The sequence below is a fragment of the Vulpes vulpes genome, chromosome 16 (genome assembly GCF_048418805.1).
Source record: "Vulpes vulpes isolate BD-2025 chromosome 16, VulVul3, whole genome shotgun sequence".
In the NCBI taxonomy this organism is placed as follows: domain Eukaryota; kingdom Metazoa; phylum Chordata; class Mammalia; order Carnivora; family Canidae; genus Vulpes; species Vulpes vulpes.
Genome location: NC_132795.1, coordinates 58,644,135 through 58,667,550, shown reverse-complemented (window position 1 = coordinate 58,667,550; position 23,416 = coordinate 58,644,135). Strand labels below are relative to the sequence as shown.

Here is a 23,416-nt window from a genome sequence, read left to right as displayed (position 1 = left end):
AGTACATCTCCCAACACCATAATCAATACCCATCTCTACGCCTTCAAAGGCCTTCTCAACAATCAAAGCATCATTTGATTAAAAAACAAAACAAAACAAAACTGATAAATGCAGGTAAGTCAACACTCAATTATCTGCACACAAAATATACACATTTGACATTCATCTTTTATAAACCATCCTAAATTGGGTTCTTCCTGTGAACACAGACTACCTCTTCATTTACTAAAGAAACACAGACAAATTCCAGTTTGATACGAATGTGTTTCAAATACCAGTAGGGTTGATACTTAACTACATTTCTACCTCCTGTCCACTTCATTAGCATGAACTCATTAAGCATGGGCCTCACTCACATTTAACAAAAAATACAATCACTCTTCTTGGCCTGATGACACCTTCAAAGATACCAGGAGAAATGGACTATGATTACCTTTGAACTTGTGAAACACGGCCCACAGCTCTGCAATGTCGGTCGCAAAGGTGATATCCGTGTCAAGGACAATGACCCTCTCCAGGTTGGCAGGAAGAGTCTTGGTCAGGACAAGCTTCATCAGACCATAAATGCCAGAGTAGTGTTTGTTGGGGATCCAAGATACTTCAGACTACACCAGGCATGGAAGAGAAGGAGTAGAAAAAGGGGGAAAAAATAAAGAATCATTACATTCATTTTTTGCATAAGCATTATTAAACATTATAAATAGTGTCTGGTACATAAAAAGTATTCAATTAAAATTTGCTCAGTAAATAAATATTTTCTTCAAGATTTATGTAAATTTCTAGTTTGGCATGTGAAGTTTATTGGAAGAAAATGCATCTGAATCAAGAGGGAGCAAAAGCAATATTTATGAAATAACTATTATTTGCTAATGCTAGGCTCGGATTTTTTTAAATAAAATTTTTATTATAGAAATAATATACGCTTGTCAGAGAAATTAAAAATATGTCATAAAAATAAAAGTATAAAAATTGGATCATAATTTTTTTTTTTTGCAGTGAAAACAGTACCTAACTATTCCTAGGTAGATCTATTTCCTGAAATCACATTCTGTTTGTCATTAAAGATTGCTATCTTAGTGTTGTTGTTAAAGATTATGCTTATCTATTTTTTTTTGAGCTGCAATTGGGCCAATTAGCATTGCTCCATTCTCCTGGTTCTCAAGCATACCAGACAGACCTGATCCTGAGCTATGCAACACTTTTCACTAGGGAGCAAAAGACACAGCCACAGATGGTAATGAACAGCCAACAGAAAGCCACCACTGAAATCCTTGTACGATGTAACAGGACTACCGCAAGGTCCCACACATGGGTAGATCTGTCAGAGAGCCACACATCTCAGTATCACCTGGTATGCAAGACAAGGTTGAAAATAATATAGAATACCAGCGTGCTGAAAGCTCTCAAAGGTACAGGACATATATGAAAGTAATGATGGATAGGGACCCAACCTAGCTACCATGGGAAGCCTCCACAAAAGCCAAACCACACTTATTCCCAAAAAGTTACCACTGATAATGGAACTCTTCAGTGGAAAATGTGGCCACCCTATTGAGAGTCCAAAAAACATTCACCCCTTTTGTCCTTATAATTCCATTCTGAGGTCACTGTTCTAAAAAAAAAAAAAAAAATCACATTTAAAAATGAGAAACCAGTTTTATTCCTAAAGATGTGCATCACCATGGTATAAAAAGAAATAGAAATAATCCAAATGCCCCAAAACTGGACAGTTAATTAAAACATGCTTTTTAAAAATCTGATAACATACTATTTAATGGCTATAAGCCATGTAGATTAAGATGTACTAAAAAAAAAAAAAAAAACCTTTCATGTGATGCTAAAAGAAAAAAGGCAAGTTTTAAAATTACTTTTGCTTAAAAATCATTATGTATAATCAAACAACACGAAAGCATATCTACCCAAATTTATGCAGAAAGAAGAAACAGAAGCATGTATCAAATTACTAATAATGGTCATTCTGGAATGATGGGTCCCTCTCTGAATAGATAGATATGTGTACACACCCCACACCACACAGATATTTCAGCACACTTTTCAACTTTTCAAAATGAGCAACTATTATCATTATAAAGAAAAAACTAAGAATACTTAGCCTTCTTTTTAAACATACCAACATTGGTGATGGTGGGAAAACAGGCACACAGAAGCTGCCTTGAGGAAAGCTATGACAAAGGACCCTTGCGGTAACTAAAATGATCCACCCCATCCCTCAAACCCACTTTGTGTTCTGCGTTTATCTTCAGCTTGTTTGAAAATAAAATGTCAGCTACTCCTTATCCTCAGTTTTACAATGGTCCTTTCAATACATGTGCAATTTTAACCAGAAAAAAAAAAAAGAAAGAACATAAACTGATGGATATAACTGGTCACCACATGTCAGTTTTGGGAAAAGAATCCCTGACACCATGTTCCCGGGCAGCATGGAAAAGGGAAAGCAGAACCAAAGCCAAAATCTGAACCCCAGCCCCATACAAGGCAATGGTCTCTCTAAGCCTCAGTTCCTTTCCCTGTAAAGTGGAGATGATACTTATATCACATGGCTCATGTAAAACTCAAAGGAGATGGAAGGATTCGAAGGTTTGGTGCACAAAGGACCCTCAGCACACAGAGGCTCCCAGCCTTCCTCCTGATTCCCCCTGAGCTTGTCAAGCATTTAGATGGCCATGCCTCTCTGATCGCATTATACTTAAGGGGGGCAGGGCTCTGGGGTACAACACAGCTTTAAACTTCAGATTCTGGAGTCAGGCACCACATGGAGTCAGATTCTGGTGTCACTTAATTGGCACATCACCTTGAACAAGTGGGTTCGGCCTCTCTGAGAGTCTGTCATTTACAAAAGGCAGTTGATTCTACCGCTTGTAGCACTGTATCAGCCAGGGTGTGGGTGGAAGCGGCACACTCAGACTGGGTAATCTGAGGGAAATGGGGTGACAGAAGAATGATTTACTGAAGTGTATGCATAATTTAGGGCCAGCAGCAAGGAAACATGTGGCACCTGTGAAGACGGAGAGTAAGGGGCTATTCTCACCCAAGGCCAGAAGGGCTGCTGCCAACTGCTGCTGGAATCTGGAGACAGTGGCCATATGAATGAGCCACCAGGCAGGAACGGTGAACTTTGGTAGAGGGTCAAGGCCAACTTGTAGCAATCTCACAGGATGGAGTATGGAGAGGCACCTCATTTAGCCTCTCTCCCCTCCTAACCCACCCATCTCCCTCTAGGGCGCCCCCTGTGCAAACCCAAATGGAAGCAGATGGAAAGTGATCTCAGAGCCATGGCCCTGTGAAGTGGCCTCATGGGGCACAGAGTAGGGTAGAGAAGGCCCAGAGAGCACTGGGAAGGGCAAACCGAATACAACCAGCACAGTCACTCAACTAAACGAGTGATGGCAAGACCACAGCTCAATGCCTTCTACTGAACAGGTGCAAAATGCTATTATGAGAAGGTGCTGGGTGGGCAAAAATGGAAGCATGGACAGGTAGGCTGGGTTGGTGTGCAAATGGAAGGATGGACAGGCGGGTAGATGGACAAGTGGTACAGGAAAATAAGTGATTTGTCTACAATCCCTCAGTGAGGCACGCAAAGCTCCATTTAGAACCTGCTGAGGGAAGGTCTGCCTCCCTTTGGAGTTAGCATCCTAACTAGCCATCAGCTTAGATCTGAGGGCCGGGGGTTCCTTGCCTAAGAGCCTCCAGTGGGCTTTAAAAAAAAACTTCCCTCATGAAAGCTCCAGCCTTTGGAACTCAGCTCTGCATCTTCTCTCCCCTGAGAATTGGCCTGAACTGAAGCTTGGCAATCACGGGTCCACACTGCAGAGCTGTGCTATTTAATCAGACCTTTGATTAACTTATTCATCTATTTTGGTTACCATCAAAGCAGGAGAGCTTGGTGAAGACTGAACACCAGAGCGTTGGGTTGAGCCATCTAATTAGATTGCCCTGACTCTAGGCTTTATTTTTAACACACATGTGAGGCACTCAGATGCATCACAGAACAGTAGGACGACAGGAATAAATTAATCTCAACATGAGCCCAGGCTGGAATGTCGCCCCAAGTCCCCGACTTAATACATAATCAATTAAGTCAGAGTGTTCAATTAGAGGTAAAGGAAGCATTTGAATGAGTTTGTATTCAGAGAGAAAACCCCAGAAAGAAAACTGAGGAATCTAGGGGGGCGGGTAAAGAACGTGTGGTAAGAAGCAGATACATTTATTATAAATGGCTCTCTCAGAAGTACAATATAATATGCCTCCCACCCCTGCCTTAGTCTAATCCTGCTCTTCTTTCAAGCCTCGGCTTAGAAAGCACCCCCCCAGTCGTCACCTCCCCAGGGCCTCAGGCTGGGCAAGGGCTCCTGGAGCAAGCTGCTTCCCTTCCTCTAGCACAGCACGCTCTCACGCTGTGTCTAATTTTCCATGTCTCTCGCCAGCTCTGGGCTGGAACTCCCTGAAGCAGGGACGATGTCATTTTTGCTGTGGTAACAACACAGTCATTACTCAAAAAATGTTTGATGAACGTGCATGACTGCAGAGTTGGCCAGGCCTGGGTTTAAATCCTACCTTTGACGTTTCCTGCAACCAGCAGCAGAAACATCCATAACTACTGAAGTCCAGGGTCCAGACAATGCAATGGAAGAAGCATGGCTTGTTCCACCCCAAAGCCCGGGCTTTAACACCACCAGTTCCATCATTTTACCTCTGTGAGGCTTTGTTTTCTCATCTGCAAAATGGGGGCTTGGAACACTCATTCTGCAATACTGCTGGGAGAATGACAAAGCATCCAGCCTGAGGGTGGACACCAAGCTGGCCTCTGCAAAGGCCATTCCTCTTCTCCCGGTGATAGTCTGTCAGCACTGTGGATGCATAGATGATTCAAGATGTTGGACTTGATAAAAGCAGGAAATGATGCTATCTTTGATAGTAAAGGGGAAGTCAGGAGTGAAGATGGTTTTGTCAGAGGAAAATAAGTCTCTCATCATCTTTCCCTAGGATCCTTATATAGATTATTTTTTAAAAAGATTTCTATTTATTTGAGAGACAGAGACACATACACACACACACCGAGAGAGGAGGGGCAGATGGAGAGGGCAACCAAACTTGGCACTGAGCATGGAGCCGGACTGGGAACTCAATCTTATTACCCCAAGACCATGACCTGAGCCTAAATCAAGAGGTAGATGCTCAACCGACTGAGCCACACAGCTGCTCTAGCTTTTTTTTTTTTTTTTTTTTTTTAAAGATTTACCTATTTATTTGAGAGAAAGAGAGAGCACGCACCCAGGTGGGATAGAAGGAAAAGGGGAGAAAGAGAGTCTTAAGCTGACTCCCCACTGAGTTTGAAGCCCTATGCGGGGCCTGATCTCAAGACCCTGAGGTCACAACCTGAGCCAAAACCAAGAATTGGTCGCTTAACCAACTGCAGCACCCCAGTGCCCTTCTTACCTAGATTATTAACAAAATCACAAACTAAGATGTTGGAAATTTAAGCCTCCTCTGGTAGATCTCCAAATTGGACCGTATACCTTTTGGGACAGTCTCTTGGTGCAACCCTTACTGGTACCAAATCCCATTTCTACCCTGTAATAAACTCCAGTCCAGTCAGGAACATTAAGCCATGGGGTCAACAGAAAGAAGACCATCCTGAGAGGCACATTGCAGAAACCTGGAGGGTTTAACCCCAGAGCATCCTATAAGATGACAACACCTGGCAGAGCAATAACCTAGCATGTTCTTCATCACTATGAACACACCAAAGGGTTTATGTAATTAAAACAATAATAAAAATGAAAGTTAGGTTTCTTTTAATGGACAATTATCCTTGCAATGGTTGTTAATAATTCTAAGCAGGATGTTCTAAGATTTAATTAGCAAAAATGCAGTCGTGCTCAAAAATCCTACCTAATGCACTTACATAAAGGAGCGTAAGCAATCCCAGGTTTTCAGGGTTCCTTTGCAGAGTAGGGAGTGGGTGATGCTCTCAAGCGAAAATTCACCTTCCCCAAACTGTCAGTTCCTCAGCCGACAGACCCCAAGGGGAGTTTCTATGAAGTGCTGCAAGTGATTTTAGGGTTCATCTGATGCTGGGTGGTCCACAGAGAAGTTACTCAGAAAACAGGACCAGGGTAGTAACCTGGGGATGGAAGCACAGGGTGTGAAGGAAAGTGATGTCTCAATGCGATTGATGCCAAGTTGCCGACCTTTGATAGACAAGAGAAAGACCGGAAGAAGGGCTGGTTTTATCAAGGAATGGTGCACATTTCTTCTTGAAGATGTTGGCTTTCAGGAGGCACTGGGATGCCCCATTAATGGGAACAGTAGAAAATATCATCTAGCTTTTCCTGAGTGCTTCCTGGGTGCCAGGCAATGCCTTCTGAGCATTCTGCTTACCATTTTAGCTACCTTTCCTGCACCCGCCCCACCCTGCCCCAAGTCTACAGGTCAGGTATTACTACCACAGCACATGAAGTCTGGGGAATGAGGACCCAAGCGTTTCCTTCTTCTATCTCTCAGTCCCCAGTCGGAGACATTCTACTTTGAAATGATGAGAGTGTCTCTCTCTCCTCCCTTCCCACTGCCCCTGGGCCCAGGTGTGCTCTTCACTCCTCTGGGTTCCTGTATTGTCATGACTGAGCCTGTCTCCAACCAAACCTTCATTCACCAAGGAGCAGTTTTTCATGGCAATTAGATACGAGGACTCTGGAGTTGGGTATTCCTGGTTTCTCGGTCTTTCTGAACCTGAATTTTCTCATCTGTATAATAGGGATGATAGTAGCATATCCTGCTCTCTTCCTAGGGAGTTGTTTGTTGTATTTATAGTCTGTAAGCTTTCCTCCATCATCCTGGAAATATTTATTGCTCAAAATAGACTTCTCACCCACATCAACATTTTCCTGTGGATTACAAATCACCTTGACACATTTTTAAAAATTAAAAAAAGAAGTCATCCTAGCTGCAGAATGTTCGAAAAGTCATTTGCCTTTCATGTTGTTTCGGAGTGGTCGTCTTGGCAACCAACCTGTATGTTCAGAACATAATTGTTGAGAAAGGAGGGTGAGGAGCTCGGTGGGGCGGGGACTCTGGGAGATGCCATGGAGGAGGACCACGGAACAAGCACGAGCTCGGGTGTCTGGCCAGGCTCTAAATCTGGCTCCACCATCTCAAGACTGGCAAGCTCATCTCTCTAAGCCTCCACCTTGTCACCCACAAAATAGAGAAAATGATACATATCATACAAGGTTTGGAAAAGTATTAAATGAGGCAGGAGAACTAAGGTGCCTGGCATAGTGCCTGCCTCATGGGAAGGGCTCAATTTCTAAAATCCAAGCTTTTAAACTGATTAACAGCGTGCACTCTGGAGTCTGACTGCCTGGGTTTGTATCCCAGTTCTATCATTCACTAGCTAGGTCACTTTGGGCAAGTAATTCAACTTGAATGTACCTCCCTTTTCTCACCTGTAAAATGGGCATCTCTACAGTGCGTACTCCATAGGACTATGAGATTTCTGGTGCTATATAGAAGTACTAGCTATTTGTTATTCATTGTTTATATTAAAGATATTTAAAGCAACAGGAAAGATGAGATTCATAACTATAAGACAGAGTCCTCTGCATTTGCATTACCCTTGCCAGCAACAAAACAAAACAAAACCCCCCAAAATACACTTTTGGTCTGTTGGGATCATTTAAATAAGCATTTCTAGAACACTTAATGTGGGCCAGGTACCAAAGAGAGGCTAGGGACCAGAGTCCATGATGAATAAAACATAGCTGATGCTCTCGAAGTCTATGGTTTACCAGATATTCATTATCCAATCCTGCATAATAAGCTACTTCAAAACACAGCAGCTTAAAACAGCAATACTTATTTATTATCTCACAGTTTCAGTGTCAGCGATTTGGGAGCATATAAGCTAGATGGTTCGAGCTCAGGATTTCTCATGATGTCAAAGTCAAGATGTCAGTTGAAGCTGCAGACATCTGATGGTTGGGATCGGCTTCTAAAATGGCTCATGTATATACACATGGCAGTTGATGCTGGCTCCCCAGAGGAAGCCTCAGCTCCTTGCCACACGGCAAACCTGGGACAGCTGCTTGAATGTCTTTACAACAGGGAAGCTGGCTTCTCCTACAGTGAGTGATCAAGAGTGAGCAAGAGGGCAGCCCGGGTGGCTCAGCGGTTTAGCGCTGCTTTCGGCCCAGGGCGTGATCTCGGAGACCCGGGATTGAATCCCGCATCAGGCTCCCTGCAGGGAGTCTGCTTCTCCCTCTGCCTGTGTCTCTCATAAATAAATGGATAAAATCTTAAAAAAAAAAAAAAAAAGAGTGTGCAAGAGAGAAACTAGGGTGTTTTTTATGGCTTGGCCTCAGAAATGACACTGTATCATTTTTGTAATGTCTTCTTGGTTATACAGATCAGCCCTATGCAACATGGTTAGGTACTAGGTGAGGGTGAGAATATTAGTGAACAGGGATTATTGGGGGACCCTTTGGAAACTAGTTGCCACATTTGTAATTCTAGAATGGTATAAACTGGATTAAGCTGTATTCTGAGTGGATGTATAATAGCTGTCTAGTAGAAGTACAATTAAAGAGGAGAGGAGGGAGAGTAACCAGTTAGAGATGTTTGTTAGAGATGAGCTTTAAATTTGGTCTTAGAAAATGAATTGAAAATTGAGTTTCTCAGACACTGAGAGAAAAGCAGGATAGGAGAGAGATTATCATCAGTGAAGGCACACAGATATAAACAATTGTGTGTGTTTATGTGTGCACATGCATGCAATAGTCTGATAAGACTAAGGTAAAGCCTGGGATTGGAAGTGATAGAGAAGAACACGGAGAGGCAGGAAAGCGTCAAGTGTTGGAGCATATTGTATACCATGCCAAAGAGCACTGTACGATGTCCTAAATGGTGGGAAGAAAGAAAAAGGTTTTCACTAGCAAAGAGACAGAAGAACCTTGACTGCATGTTTAGAATATACTCTAGCAACCTATGGAAGGAAGACAAACAGAATACAGTTCAGGGGCATCAGAACCTTGGAGGATGTCTACAGAAAATGCAGATTCCCAGGCACCTGGGTGGTTCAGTGTGATAAGCATCTGACTCTTGATTTCAACTCAGGTCATGATCTCAGGGTCATGAGATCGAGCACTGTGTGGGACTCCTTGCTCAGCTTGAGATTCTCTCTCCATCTTCCTCTGGTCTTCACCCCATTCACATTCTCTAAATGAATGAATGAATGAAGGGGAGAAAATGTAGATTCCCAGGATCCACACCCAGAAGTGAGGATTCATCAGGCCTGGGGTGGGGCCCAGAAATCTGCGGTGTTTTTTTGTTTTGTTTTGGCAATCCAAGAAATACTCTTTTTTTAAAAAATTTTATTTATTCATTCATAGACACAGAGAGAGAGGGGCAGAGACACAGAGGGAGAAGCAGGCTCTATGCAGGGAGCCGATGTGGGACTCGATCCCGGGTCTCCAGGATCACAACCCAGGCTGCAGGCGGCGCCAAACCGCTGCACCACTGGGGCTGCCCAAGAAATAGACTTTTTTTTTTTTTTAATTTTTATTTATTTAAGATAGTCACAGAGAGAGAGAGAGAGAGAGGCAGAGACACAGGCAGAGGGAGAAGCAGGCTCCATGCACCGGGAGCCCGACATGGGACTCGATCCCAGGTCTCCAGGATCGCACCCTGGGCCAAAGGCAGGCGTGAAACCGCTGCGCCACCCAGGGATCCCAAGAAATAGACTCTTAACTATAGAGAACAAACCAATGGTTACCAGAGGGGAGGCAGGTGGGGGGTTGGGTGAAACAGGTAATGGGGATTAAGGAGTGCACTTTTCGAGATGAGCACCGGATGCTGTACGGAAGTGCTGAATCACTATATTGTACACCTAACGTTACACTTTATGTTTACTAACTGGAGTTTAAATAAAAACATTTTAAAAATTAAAAAAACAAACACACACCTGTACTCTTAACCAGAGCCTCATGAGATCCTAAAGCAGCTGTCCCCAGACTATACCCTAGGGCATCCTAAGCAGACACAGTAAACACTTATTTCTCAAGGTCTTGTTGGTTGAATCATTTAGAGTGGATTACCAACCAGATCACTGTTGGGTAGAAACAAGACATAAAATAGCCCAAAACTTAAGTGTACCACCTGAACTTGATGCAGTTGGATGTATAAGGAGAGAAGAACTTTCTCAAAGATTAATACGAGAAAGGGTTGAGGGAAGATCAGGAGTTTTTTAGATAACCCTACATCTCACAGGCAGTTTAGACTAAAGCCACAAAGGTTTCCTGGGTGTCCTTTTTTAAACTTAGAAATCCTATTTCCATAAAAACCACACTTGGTCGGCTAGAGTGAAATTCTAAGGAACCGGTATCAACAGGAGAGCTGAGTTATATATTTCACATCTTCCCACAATGGAAACTTGGAAGGAAACCTTGTAAGAGCCCCCAGGCTGGTCTTTTCAGGTGACAGCGTTCTACACTAAGCATCAGTAAATATTATTCACAGGTTACAACTCCAGCCTAAAATAAGTTAACTGGCTTCCACCTGAAATGCTCATTATTCACAAATCTACTGAGAAACCACCTTCCATAAACATAATTAATTCTGGAGTGATGACAAAGGTAGAATGAATCATGAGGAATGCGATCATGGATCTATAAACACATTCCTTCTCATATCAGCGGCAACAAAACCCCTCCCTCTCACGCCTGGCAAGAAGCATTCTGTATTTAGCTTTGTGAAGCTTGGGGGGATTGGTCACCAGAGCATTTACGGATTGCCTGAACATCCCTCAGTACTTTACGTTATGAAATGAAGCATTTCAAAGCACTGGGAGTTCTGATTTGTGAACTGGACTGTTACAGTGGTTTAATTTCCTGAAATATAGCTGCCTTCTTAACTAATAGATTTTTCAATGCACTGAGGAGAAAATTGCATTAGCTCCTGCGTAGCCTGGACTTAATATTTTTAGAAGCTGCAATTCTTCTTATTATAGTGCACAGTATGTATTTATGTATGTATACTTAGCACAGTTTCTGACACACAGAAGGCACTTAGTGAATAGTTTTGAAAAAGTAAAACAATACAAGTACACAAGCTATGCTTACTGAGAACCATTCCTGGAGATGGGGATATAGTGGTGAACCTGCTGTGTTCATGGATCATTCATTCATCCTTTCAAACACCAGAGGACTGCTTTAAGAGACAACAATTATTTCAAAAGGCATTATTACAGCACTCAGAATAGTGGTTTATGTTAATGGGGGCTGGAAGTGGTAGGAGGACTGAATAAGAAAGGGATAGTTTTGTTGATAATATTCTAGTTCTAAGTTAGATAGTGTGGTGTTTTCATCAGTGTCTGTCATAACCATTTTATCTGCAGTCTTCATATGTGTCTATATGCCTGTATGTACAGAAATCCATCACAGGTGATCTAGAACATGACCTAGAGAGAACACAGGATTTGGGAGTTAGAGAGAGACCAGGCTTAACCAGCTAAAACCACCCCCCATCCTCTCTCAACTCCTGCTCCAAGTGTTAGAATGGAGATAATCATTTTGCTAGTAAAGGCAAGGGAGGGGGGAAAAGCCCTCTTATTTGTTTCCCTGTTATTATAAATTTATTCTTCAGCATGCATTCTTAACAAGGCAAAATTGCTTCTTGTGAGGCAAAAAAAAAAAAAAAAAAAAAAAAAAAAAAAAACCGTGGATATTACCATGATTTGTTAAAATCTCATGGAGGGGAAGGGTGCAATTAGGAAAAAAAAAGTACCTAAATAGGCTCCTGGGGAGAGGGTGATGATAAAATTTTTTAATAGTTGAGAAACTATGCTCTACAGGATTATATGACACTAAGCTAGGCGCAAAACAGAGAAGTGTACAAAACAACACAAATAAACTCAATACCTGAATCCCGATATTAGCATCAGCTAAGTCTAGAGGTTCTTCATAAATTTACTCAGCTGGCAGTTCAATCACAAAACATTACAGCTATCTGTTCCCAAGTTCATCTAGAGATTTTAGGGGAACACTTGCCCATGATCCCCCCTCTCTCACTCTTACCACTTCCTTCTGTCAGGAACCTTCCAAAAGGCAGCCTCAGAGGCTGCAATTAATGAGGCACCATGCTGCTCTGCATTAATGAGGTGCTTTTCATTTTCAGAGGACTTTGTAATCCTTTGGAGGTGAAGCTCTTGCCTGTGAAGCTCTCTGGTCTCAGCCTCAGAGATGAACCCCTCAGGTCAGTTGAACTCTAAACACACAGGAAGGTAACCTTGAGCAGGTAAAGTGGGTTAAGGAGGGTGAACCAAAGGTGCCACTTAATTAATTTTCAGTTGGCTTAAAGACTGTTTTCTCTCACACAACATGGAAGGTGAAACTCTCCTGGTAAAGTGGAGATCCAAAGGAAAGCCTTATCATGACAGAATTTCTCTTGGCTGACAACCGAAATGACCCTTGTTTACTGGCCATCCAAAGGAAAGATGGTATCTTTACTCAGCTCTTGTAATACATCTAAAAACATTAACCAAGAGTCTTACTGTAATTTAAAATATTTTTATCTTGACCATGAATCCTTAGACTGTTATATTGACATTCACCCCTGTAACAGGCCCTTACTATTTATATGAAGGGTTGTCAAGGAAACCAGGTGTTGAGGATAGCTGTCTAACTTGTCTAGATTTAGAATTTATCATACACGAGAGTGCAGAAGGCAAATGAATGTCAACCTTAGAAAGTACTACAGAAGATGGTATGTGGCACAAGATAATTCCATTTAAGCCTGTACTTTCCGGGGATCCCTGGGTGGCGCAGTGGTTTAGCGCCTGCCTTTGGCTCAGGGCGCGATCCTGGAGATCCGGGATCGAATCCCACATCGGGCTCCCGGTGCATGGAGCCTGCTTCTCCCTCCGCCTGTGTCTCTGCCTCTCTCTCTCTCCCTCTCTCTCTATCATAAATAAATAAAAATTAAAAAAAATATTAAAAAACATGTTTAAAAAAAAAAAAAAAGCCTGTACTTTCCATTTGGGGATTTGTTTACTGATCAAAGGAATTCCTAATGCTCTAAATCCCCCTTAAAAAAAAAATCACCTAATTCTGAAAGTGACTCATTTATCTAAACATTCATTGTGTGTGCCAAACTCTGTACTAGACGCTAAGGAAAGAGCAGTGAATGTGGAATGTTCCTATTTCTTAGGAGATCACAGATAAAAAGGAAAGAGCATTATTATATCTATGATGATAATAATATGGTATTTGTTGAATGCTCACTATGTAACAGACACGATAAGCAATTTATGAATATCTTTCTCTCACAATAACCCTAAAAAACAGACATCAAGGAAATCACACAATCTTCAAGAATTACAGGAGCTAGGACTAAAAATCAGATTTGACTCATTCCAAAAATCTTAATCATTTTGGAAACTGACTCAAATGAGATATTCAAATGATCATCAGGCAGTGAAAGCTATAAATGAAATCTTTCTAGAATTCTTGGGGATAGAGCAGCCGATTGCACCTGGAAATAGAAAGTACAGTTAGAAAAGGAAAAGGTGATTAGGAAACGGAGCTTGTACTTCTAGTGCAAAAGAACATTCCAACGCAGTCCCAGTCAATGCAACCTGTGAGAGTCACATACCCTCCCAGTACAGATGTCTCCCAGACATCTACAAGACTGCAAGTGACCAGATAAGATGCTATGAAGAAAACTGTTAACACCAAAACAGAACAGAAAGTGAAGATTAAAAAGTAGATCCAAAAAGAGCGTTACAATGATTTTTTTTAAAAGACTTTGAGAGAGAGAGAGAGAGCAGAGTGAGAGACAGAGACAAAGAGCACGAGAGAGGGTGGAGGGGCCAGGGAGTAGAAGGAGGCTCCCCAGCCCAATGTGGGGCTCTATCCCAGGACTCCGGGATCACGACCTGAGCCAAAGGCAGATGTTTAACTGACTGAACCACCCAGGTGTCCCAAGAGTGTTACAGTGAATTCTTAATTTCTGTTCCTTAGCACCTAAGGAGAATGCCAGAGAAAATCTCAGCCTCTGATGCTCATGCTTTATATGAATGATGCTATCGAGGGCCCAGAGCAAAAGCCAACTTCACTAGTAGGACACTGATGAAAACCAGCTGGAGGCAAGGTCCGACACTGGGCTGCACCAGAGAATCACCTGATCCCACTATACTGGGTCTGCCCTGGAAAAGCCAGTGGTGAGGCCTGGCACTAATGCTGATTCTGGTTTGATCAAGATCACAAGTGATGTTAATGGGCAATTGAGGGTAGGACCTTGTCATGGCTTTTTGGGTAATGTGTTGTGTTAGTAAAGTCTATTAAATGATCCTTAGGTGCAACCAAGCCTGAGATATACAGCAGTTGGGGAAATGAATCAACCAATCAATTCTAACTCCTAGCTGGGAAATCAAGACCCAAATTAATGACAGCATAAGCTCCATAACTTTGGTTCTGCTTTGTTGTTTGCACAGACACTGTCAAGTTCCTATACGGAGTATTTTTGTTGTATGTCTCTTTTAATTCCCCTTGGTGTGGGAATATTTAAGCATTCTTGACCTGAAAGCAACAGAGAATACAGAAATGAACACTGTACTCAGAGTTTGAAAACACACACTGGGAGGTGGGTCAATTCTATTCTTAGATTGTGCACCTGAAAAATAGAGACAAAGCCGTTCACTTGGTCTGAGACTGAAAACCAGAGATGATGTCTGTGGACGCACCAAGCAGGCCACCTGACAGAATCTGCACTCACAGCTGCTGGTTAATTCTGAATCTGGAAGTAAGGAATATTTCATGACGTGACAAGGAGAATAAAGGCCTGATCACAGTGAGCAAGCTTGAAACGCTAGTGCCTTACCACATCTGTCACCATCGGTGATTTCCTCTCGCTTCTTTATAATGGCTGGTTTTGGAGGGTAGGCCTTATGTATTATGTATATGTAATGTAAAGGCAACAAGCACACTCTAGGACACAGTGTACGTTAGGTAATAACAGCATATTAATAATAATAGGGGATGAGAAAGGGGAGTTTTAGCAGCGCTATTATGCCTATGAATAAGATGTTGATCACTGCTTGCTATTTTCTCTTCAAACATATTATTTAGCCAGTAGTGAGCAGATTTAAAACCCACTGGGGTTCTTGAATTGAGCCTGGCTGAGTGGTTAAATCCAATGAAAATATCCTAGTTAGATGAGTTTTTAGCCAAGGGAGTTGAGTCTATAAAGGGATATTTAACAGGTCAGTTTGTGAAGATGATGTCCATCTTTCAAAAATGATAATAGGAATGATGAGGATAATGCATGCACAGCATTTTCTAGTTTACAATGCACTTTCAGATGATTTCATTTGATTCTGGAAATAACTGTGAATTAAGCAAGAATTCACATCCCCACTTTACATAACAGGAAACTGAGACTTTAAAACACCACTGTCCAAAGTTACAAAGCCAGTAAATGGTAGTAGGATTGAAACTTACCTCTTTAGACCTTCGGGAAGATGCTCCCCATGTCATGCTTTGACTTTAGCAAGGTAAGCAGATGGAATTGACAGACCAAAGTATTGTACATTGTGCTCAGCAAGAAAACTCAGTTTGATACCTCTGGGCACTTTCGCTTACCCCCAAAATCAAATTGGTGACATGGTGTATGTACCAAGGGATGAAAACATAAAAAGTTCCAAGTACTCTTTGTGTAGAAATAACTCTGGCTTGCTTCCCATGTTTCAGTTAGCGAAGAAAGAGAATCTGGCCCCTTCTGTGTCCCAAACAAGGTAAAGTGATGATATCACCATGGGGTCCACGGATAATGTGTCCAGAACAGGCAACATCTGGGTGCTGCTTATGTGTTACATGACAGAAATAAAAGGACATAAATCCACTTGGCTGGTCTCTAAGTTGGTGGCTTGAATTTTTCACCCCATTACCTTCAAGGACATCACAGTCAGGGATATGGCCTCAATAGCAGACTCACCCATGATTTTGTCTGATTTCAGTACACTGGTTCTCAATTAGGGCTGATTTTGCCCACTCTCTGGCATTTGGCAACACTAGAGTCATGTGTGGTTGCCATATCCTGAGGGGAAGACAGCCACTGGGTACCTAGTGGGTAGAGGCCAGGAATGCTGCCAAACACCTTAAGATTAGACAAACTCCCTAAAAGAGAATTATCTGCCCCAAAACATCAAGCGTGCTATGGCTGAGGCACCTTGTTCAAAAATACTAGTGAAAATTTGAGACACCTGGGTGGCTCAGTCAGTTAAGTCTCGAACCTTGGTTTCCATTCAGGTCATGATCTCAGTCAAGGTTGTGAGATCGAGTTGCGTGCTGGGTTTGTGCTCAGTGGGGAGTCTACTGAGCATTTCTCTCCCTCTGTCTCTGCACTCCCCTAACTACCCGCCCCCCAATAAATAAATCATTAAAAAATACTGGTGAAACCTTGAAAAATGTGTACGGATAAGCAGGTGAAATCTTGATTTGATCCTGGTACCAGCGTACAAGTTTGACTCAGTTTGACCTACTGGAAAATACTGTGTTATCCAGAATTAGTGAAGTACCTCTTCAGAGGAAGAAGGCAAGAGTGTGAAGTCCTCAGCATCATGAGCTAAAGGAAGAAAAGCGGCAATTCCATAAACCCACAAATAAGATAAAAAACTTAAATGAGGCTTATAAAGAGAAGAATACAACGTTTGGACAAGCAAGATTGCCCAGTGGCCAATTCAAGGAGGGCTTTCTTGGCTGGCAGCAATTAGCTGGCTGAGACTGGGGCTGCCCCTATCCCAGCAAGAACTCCATGCTTCCACTAGGCCCAGGCACCCCCTCTCCCTGGAGGATAAGCCTCATCCTAAATGCAACTTCGCATTGAACCAAGGACTCCAAGCTCCACATGCTGGGCACTTGCCATTACTTAGCATCCTCCTGAACACTTTGCCCTAAGCTTAGGCTCTCTTGTACAGAGCCCCAGATACTAGCTCCACTCCCATGCCTGCCCTGTATAAAGTAGAGCAGATTCCTTCTGCTGGGTCACAGCCCCAGATCCACTTAACTGTGTCCCAACCAGGCTCATCTAACAAATGACACACCTGTACGTACATCTGACGATCCTGCACTATGCAATTATTTAGGGGGAAAAAATCACATTATCGGCACTTCTCCATTTTGGACAGCTCCCAGCCACACACATTACACTATCGTCTCTCCAGTGGTTATCTAGACGACAGCCAGAACTCCTGCTCCTCCCACTAAAGCATGCTCCTTTGTCAGTTTCCCTCAATATACATGAGACCACCATGCACCCAGCAGCTTGTTCTAGAACTCTACGAGGTGAACTTGATTCCTCTCTCCCTCCACGGACACATTCAACAGGTCCCAAACCCTGTCATATCAGCTGTAAAAAAAAAAAAAAAAAAAAAATTAATCTGCCTTTAACGGTGGTCACCTGAAGAGGGAATAAGCAGTCTAAGAAAGAGACTTTTAATTAAAACCCGTCTATATCTTCTTTTTGGGGATAGTCATAGTGTAAAGCAGCAAGTCTGGAGTAGATGAACCAATTGTATTCTTTATTTTTTACTCATCTACCACAACACCCTGCCCCCAGGATCCATATGGTCACTGGGTCATCGGTCCTGAACCTTAAGATCAAGGTCTTGGACTGACTTGTTCATTTTACCAATGCTCCCTAGCACACAGAGGTGGCATTCTGTTGCAAGTTATCTAATAAATAAGAGAAACAGAACCTCAGGAAAAAACTTGACAATGCTCATCCCATCCAGCTCCCCTTTTGTCCTCAAACCCACTGAACAGATCAGGGACATTGATTTTTTTAAATGGTTTCTGCACACTGTAAAATCAAAGTTCAATTTTCCAAATATCAGGCCAGTTAGGTTCACACTCATCCACTACTAAGCATGTTTCTCTCTGCCTTATGTATCCTGTGGGTAATTCACAGGTACACATGTATCTCCACCTGAGCATCCCTGGTGGTAGATTCACTATCTTAGCTCAGAAACTCCCCTAGTGGTTTCTAAGATATTTTGCATATGGTAGACATTCAATTTGTTTGCTTTTAATGCAAATGTGGACATAGTGGCATACGGATACTGAAGACTAGAAGGTAAAAGTAATCTAATTTTTTCCCATGGGCATCCTGAGGAGTCTCAGGTGATAGTCTTGGAGAACTGGTTTATTAATTTCTTCTACTATCAAAAGACCTAGCCTTCCTTTTTTTTTTTTTTTTTTTTTTTTAAGGTCTGGCCTTACTAAGTGAAAAACAGAAGGCCAGGAAGATAAAAGAAACACATTTCTTTCTTTTCTGACAGAAAAAGTACAATGATGAGGGTATTAAGTTTTATAGCTAAGCTCAGCAGATAATAATCAGACAAAGGAATCCTGCTTGGGGAAAGGTATTCTCTTCTTTGGGCAGTGAAAACCTGTCATTAATTCACAGAGCCTGATAAAAAGCTCTTCCGCCTTCTCTCCACCCTCTTCCTCAAGCCCTCCTTGTTCTGGATAATGATGTACCCAGCATGGACACGCCCCTTCTCTTTCCCCTTCACTTCTGGAAATCAAACTAGCTTCAAGGCCCAGCTCCAAATCCCATTTCTCCTGGGAAGCCAGCCCTGACTATCCAGCTGGTAACTGACTGGTACTGCACCACTCTCCATTTCATTCACTGGCACTAAATTCCTGCAGAAGACATTAGCTTTTCTGCGTCTGAGCTCTGACAGAATCTTGTGCATTCAGCAAATCCTTATCTACTGATTGACTAGTACCAAGGTATAGACCCGATCCTAGTTGCTTCCTCTTCCTCTTAATTGAGAATTCAGCTAGGTAGCTGAATTAATTAGAGTTAGCATCATATTTCCCAAGCCAGCCAGTTACCCTGGGCTACTGGTAGTCCATCTACCTTGAGAGGCTGGGAACTTCCCCATGGACAGACTAGTTGCCTTAGGAAATCCCAACAAAGTTACCCAAACCAAATTCCAAAAGTGGTTAATTCAGAAGTCACAGATTAAAAAGAGCAAGTAAGGAAAAAACAACACACACACACACACACACACATATATACATATATATACACACATATATATATATACACTAGTTATTCCTGCTTCCTAAATATGCATTTTCTTTTCACAACAAACCTACAAAGGGAAGTGTGAGAGACTCTACTGGTTGCCTACTCAGAGCTGCTCTTCTAGTCTCTGCTGTGAAGGCTGCAAACACAGAAACCCTCACTCTCCCAGTCTCCCTTGTAGACAGGATATGGACATAGGACAATCCTGACCAGCACACCTGATGGGAAGTCTGCTGGGAGATTCTGGGGAGAAGATTCCCTCCCCCTGGGAGGTAGGGAGAGAGAGAGAGGGAGAGAAAGAGAAAGAGAGATGGGGACAGAGAGAACCCACATTTCCTTCCCAATGTCCTGAGAGAAGATGACTTGCTGGGTTTGCTATGACCACTGTAACCATGAGGGGCCCAAGAGAACACCCATGAACACTACCATCTCTCCATGGAACTGCCAATCATTTATTAGAAAAATGAATAGGTTGTTTAAGCCATATTTACTGGGATAGTTCTTCCTTTCTTTCTTACATATATATATATATATATATATATATATATATATATACACATATATATATAATGTTGCATATATATATATATATGCAATGTTATATACAACATTCTAGTATGTCTAGTTCACCATGTTACCTGAAAGAGAGGTCTTCCCTCCTCACTTTTCCTCCCCATCTATTGTTTAGAGCTCAGTCTAAATCTCAAGGAAACTATTCTTGGCCCACCATTCTATTCATGTTTGGGTTGCTCTACTCTAGGCTGTCATGCCACTGTTTCCTTTTTCATAACACTTGTTATTGTATAGTTATTTGTTAAACACTTCTCTTATATAATTATTTCTTCAGTACCTTTAATGCCTAAGTACTGGTCATAAGCCCAACTCATCCATTACAGGGATGGACCCCCTCTGTTCTTAACCACCCTATCTATCCCCCACTGTTAACAGAGTACTTGCACATAATTGACTCTAAGTAAATGTTTGAATGAAGGAGTCTTAATAAGAATGCTGAAGCGTTTCCTCCACTCAGCAGGGAAGAGTCCCAGGAGCAGTTACTTCTATCAGCTGTGAATATGAAAGGAAAGAGTGGTATCTTATGTTCTGGATAATTATCAACCTTTGCTCAAAAAGAATTTCCAACCCTTGGCGAAAGAATGGTTTATGTAGCAAAAGGCCATTATTGTGAAGATTGAGCATTTGGGGAAAGATCAAATAGGATATCGCCAGACACAAAAATAAATTTTGGGTAATTTAAAGACTTAAATTTAAAGGGAGAAACATTCAGACTAGGAAAAAAAATGAAAATTTTTATCCAAGGGCAAGGAAAATTTGTATATGGCAAGGAGAAATGGAAAAAATTCTAGGAAAATTCAAAGGAAAATTCTAGTAGATTTGATTAACTGAAATGAAATCTATTTCAATTTGACTAATTGAAATGTATATTATATACAACATCGTATACATATAGATGTGTATATATACAATGTGTGTATATATGCATATATACATATATATTATAGCACTTTGTATTACAACATATGCATATTATATACAATTATATATACAATGCATATATGTACATATTACATGTTATATATTTATACAATGTATGCATATCGTAAATACATGCCATGTGTGTATTATATATACCTAACATATACAGTATATACTAAAATGTGTATTATACACATACAATTAAAATACACCTATGTAGGGGATGGCATTTTACAGTGTTATGTTCTAGGAATCAAAACCCAGACCCACTACCAGGATAAAGGCTGTGATCCTGTTTCCAACCCCTGCAAACCAAGATGTCTTGGCCAAACTGCCTCGAGTTTTAGGTTCCTCATCTGCAAAATGGGATCATCATAGCACTAATTTTATAGAGTGATAATTAAGTGAGAGAACCCATATTAAATACTTAGCATTGTATCTAGTACATAAGTACCAAATAAATGCTATGTTTTACTGTTATCTTATTACTGTTTTCCATGTTCATTGTTGTCTACTACCTTATTTAGTGTTTAGCTTAATAATATTTACTCCATTACTCATTCCTAAATTAGCCGGAGGACTGCCATTTTCTCATTCACAGAACCAGCTTTCGAAAATTTAATTCTAGTTTTGCTTTTCATTTTTCTTATTTCACAGACTTCTGCTATTAACTTTATTTTCCTTCTGCTTTCCTTAGGTCCACACCATTATTCTTGTTTAAATTATCAAATGGAATGTGAGGTGCATTTATCATCATCTTTGTGTTTGAATAATGAAGGCACTGAAGGCTATTAAAACATCTCCAATGACAGCTTTGAGCACATTCCATAAGCTTTACTGTGAAATATTCCTCTTTTGTGGTTTTCAAAATAGGCTATAATTTTTAGTTTTACTTCCTTTTGGATTAAATAAGCATTTAGAAAAATTCTTCACCTTCCTCTAATTTCCAGGTATGTTGAACTTCCCATTTAAAAGTTTGTTTCTGATGTAGTATTACTTCACTGTAGCCAAGAAGGGGGCCTGTATAATTTTTATGGTTTGGAATTTAATGAGGTTTTCTTGCACCCTCAATTTATGTAATTTCTCCAAAAACACATGAAAATCCAATTTTATTCCATTTTATGGATATAAGCTTTGATATCTACTCATAATGATTATATTCTTAAAACTGTCATTAAAATTATGATTTGCCTTTTTAGTGGCTGAAACTCAATATATCCTATATTTCTATCAGTTTTTGCTTTATGTATTTGAAAGCTTTCTAACTTAGAAAACAGCATGGCTATTATTTCCTCTTATGGATATCATGCTTGTCAATTTGAAATTACTAATTTCAATTAAATATACTTTATTTTTGAGATAGTCTGAAATTAACATCTGTACCTTCTTTTCCTTTGTATGTCTGAGACATCCTACATATAAACTTATTTTAAGAAATTTAAAGTATGTACATTTGTTAAAATAAGTAATGTTGGTTTTGTTCTGGAATAGTATTTTTAAGCATTATTTTTCAGCTCTGTGAAAAAAATTGACATACATTACAATCTCTCCTTTTAAATGAACGATTCAACAAATGTATACAGTCTGCAACCACCACGCGATCACTTTATACAACAATTCTATCTCCCTCCTCCCCATTTTCCTCATACCCCTTTTAGGTGGTCCCTTCCACCCCACTCTTTGGGTTCTAGTACCTCCTGCCTTGCTTTCAAGAATTTTGTGTAGTCATATATAATATGCAGTATTTTGTGTCTGGCTTTTTTCACTTAGTGTACTACTTCTGAGATTCCCTGATACTGTCGTATATATCACATTCACTGCTGAATTAACATTCCACTGAATGGATATACTAATTGTTTTCTCTGGTTGATGGACATTGGCATTCTATGAACAAAGCTGCTGTGAATATTCACATACAAATTTTTGTATGTGAATGTTTTTATTTCTCCTGCATGAATAACCAGGAGTGGTACTGGTGGGCCATAATGTGAGACTGTTTAACTTCTTAAGAAACGGACAAACTGTTTTACAAAGTGGATGTACCATTTTACATGACTACTCATGTACAACAGTTCTGGTTGTCCCACATTCTCACCAACACTTGGTATTTTCACTCTTTTAAGATCTTGATCATTGTAGTGGGTGTGAAGTAGAATCTCCTGGTGACCTAATTTGCATTTCCCTGGTGACTAATGATGTCGAGCACTTTGGGGTGGGGGGCATTTACTGGCTATCCTTGTCTTCTTTACTGATGTGTCTCTTAAAATCCACTGCCCATTTTTAAATTGGGTCATTTGTCTTCTTGTACTGTTCTAAGAGTTCTCTGCATATTACAGATACAAATCTTTTATCAGACATATACTTTGTAAATATTCTGAGTCTGTGGCTTGTCATTCATGTCTCAGAACAACAAAAACCAGTTTATTAGTCCAATTTATTAGTATTTCTTGCTCTTTTAGTTTGTGCTTTTCATAACCCACTTGAGAAATCTTTGCCTAACCCAAGGTCACTAAGATTTTCTTCTCTGTTCTCTTCCATCAGTTCTATTGTTTTAGTCTTTACATTTAGGTGTAAGATTATTTTTAAGTTAATTTTTGCATATGCTACAAGGCTCATTTTCCCCCATATGTATATCTTACGTTCCAGCATTCTTATTTTTTTCTTTTTCATTTTGTTTCTGCTCCCTACCTACATTACACAGACTTTGTTTTACTTGCAATATTAATATTCATCTCTGATAACTCAGTTTTAATTCTATTTATAACTTTACCCATGGTCAGCTTTGAGTTTTGCAGAAACAGCTTACTTTTTC

The 23,416-nt window shown here is 40.8% G+C and overlaps 1 protein-coding gene across 5 annotated transcripts in view; it reads right to left on the bottom strand.

Moving 5' to 3' along the window:
- The window catches only part of LARGE1 (LARGE xylosyl- and glucuronyltransferase 1), a 527,056-nt gene that overhangs the window by 224,452 nt on the left and 279,188 nt on the right, over positions 1-23,416 (bottom strand). For all 5 annotated transcript variants that reach the window (XM_026010946.2, XM_072741868.1, XM_072741869.1 and 2 more), the window contains exon 6: positions 434-605. In XM_026010946.2, the coding sequence (XP_025866731.1) occupies positions 434-605 (172 nt within the window). The remainder of the gene's footprint in view (positions 1-433; positions 606-23,416) is intronic.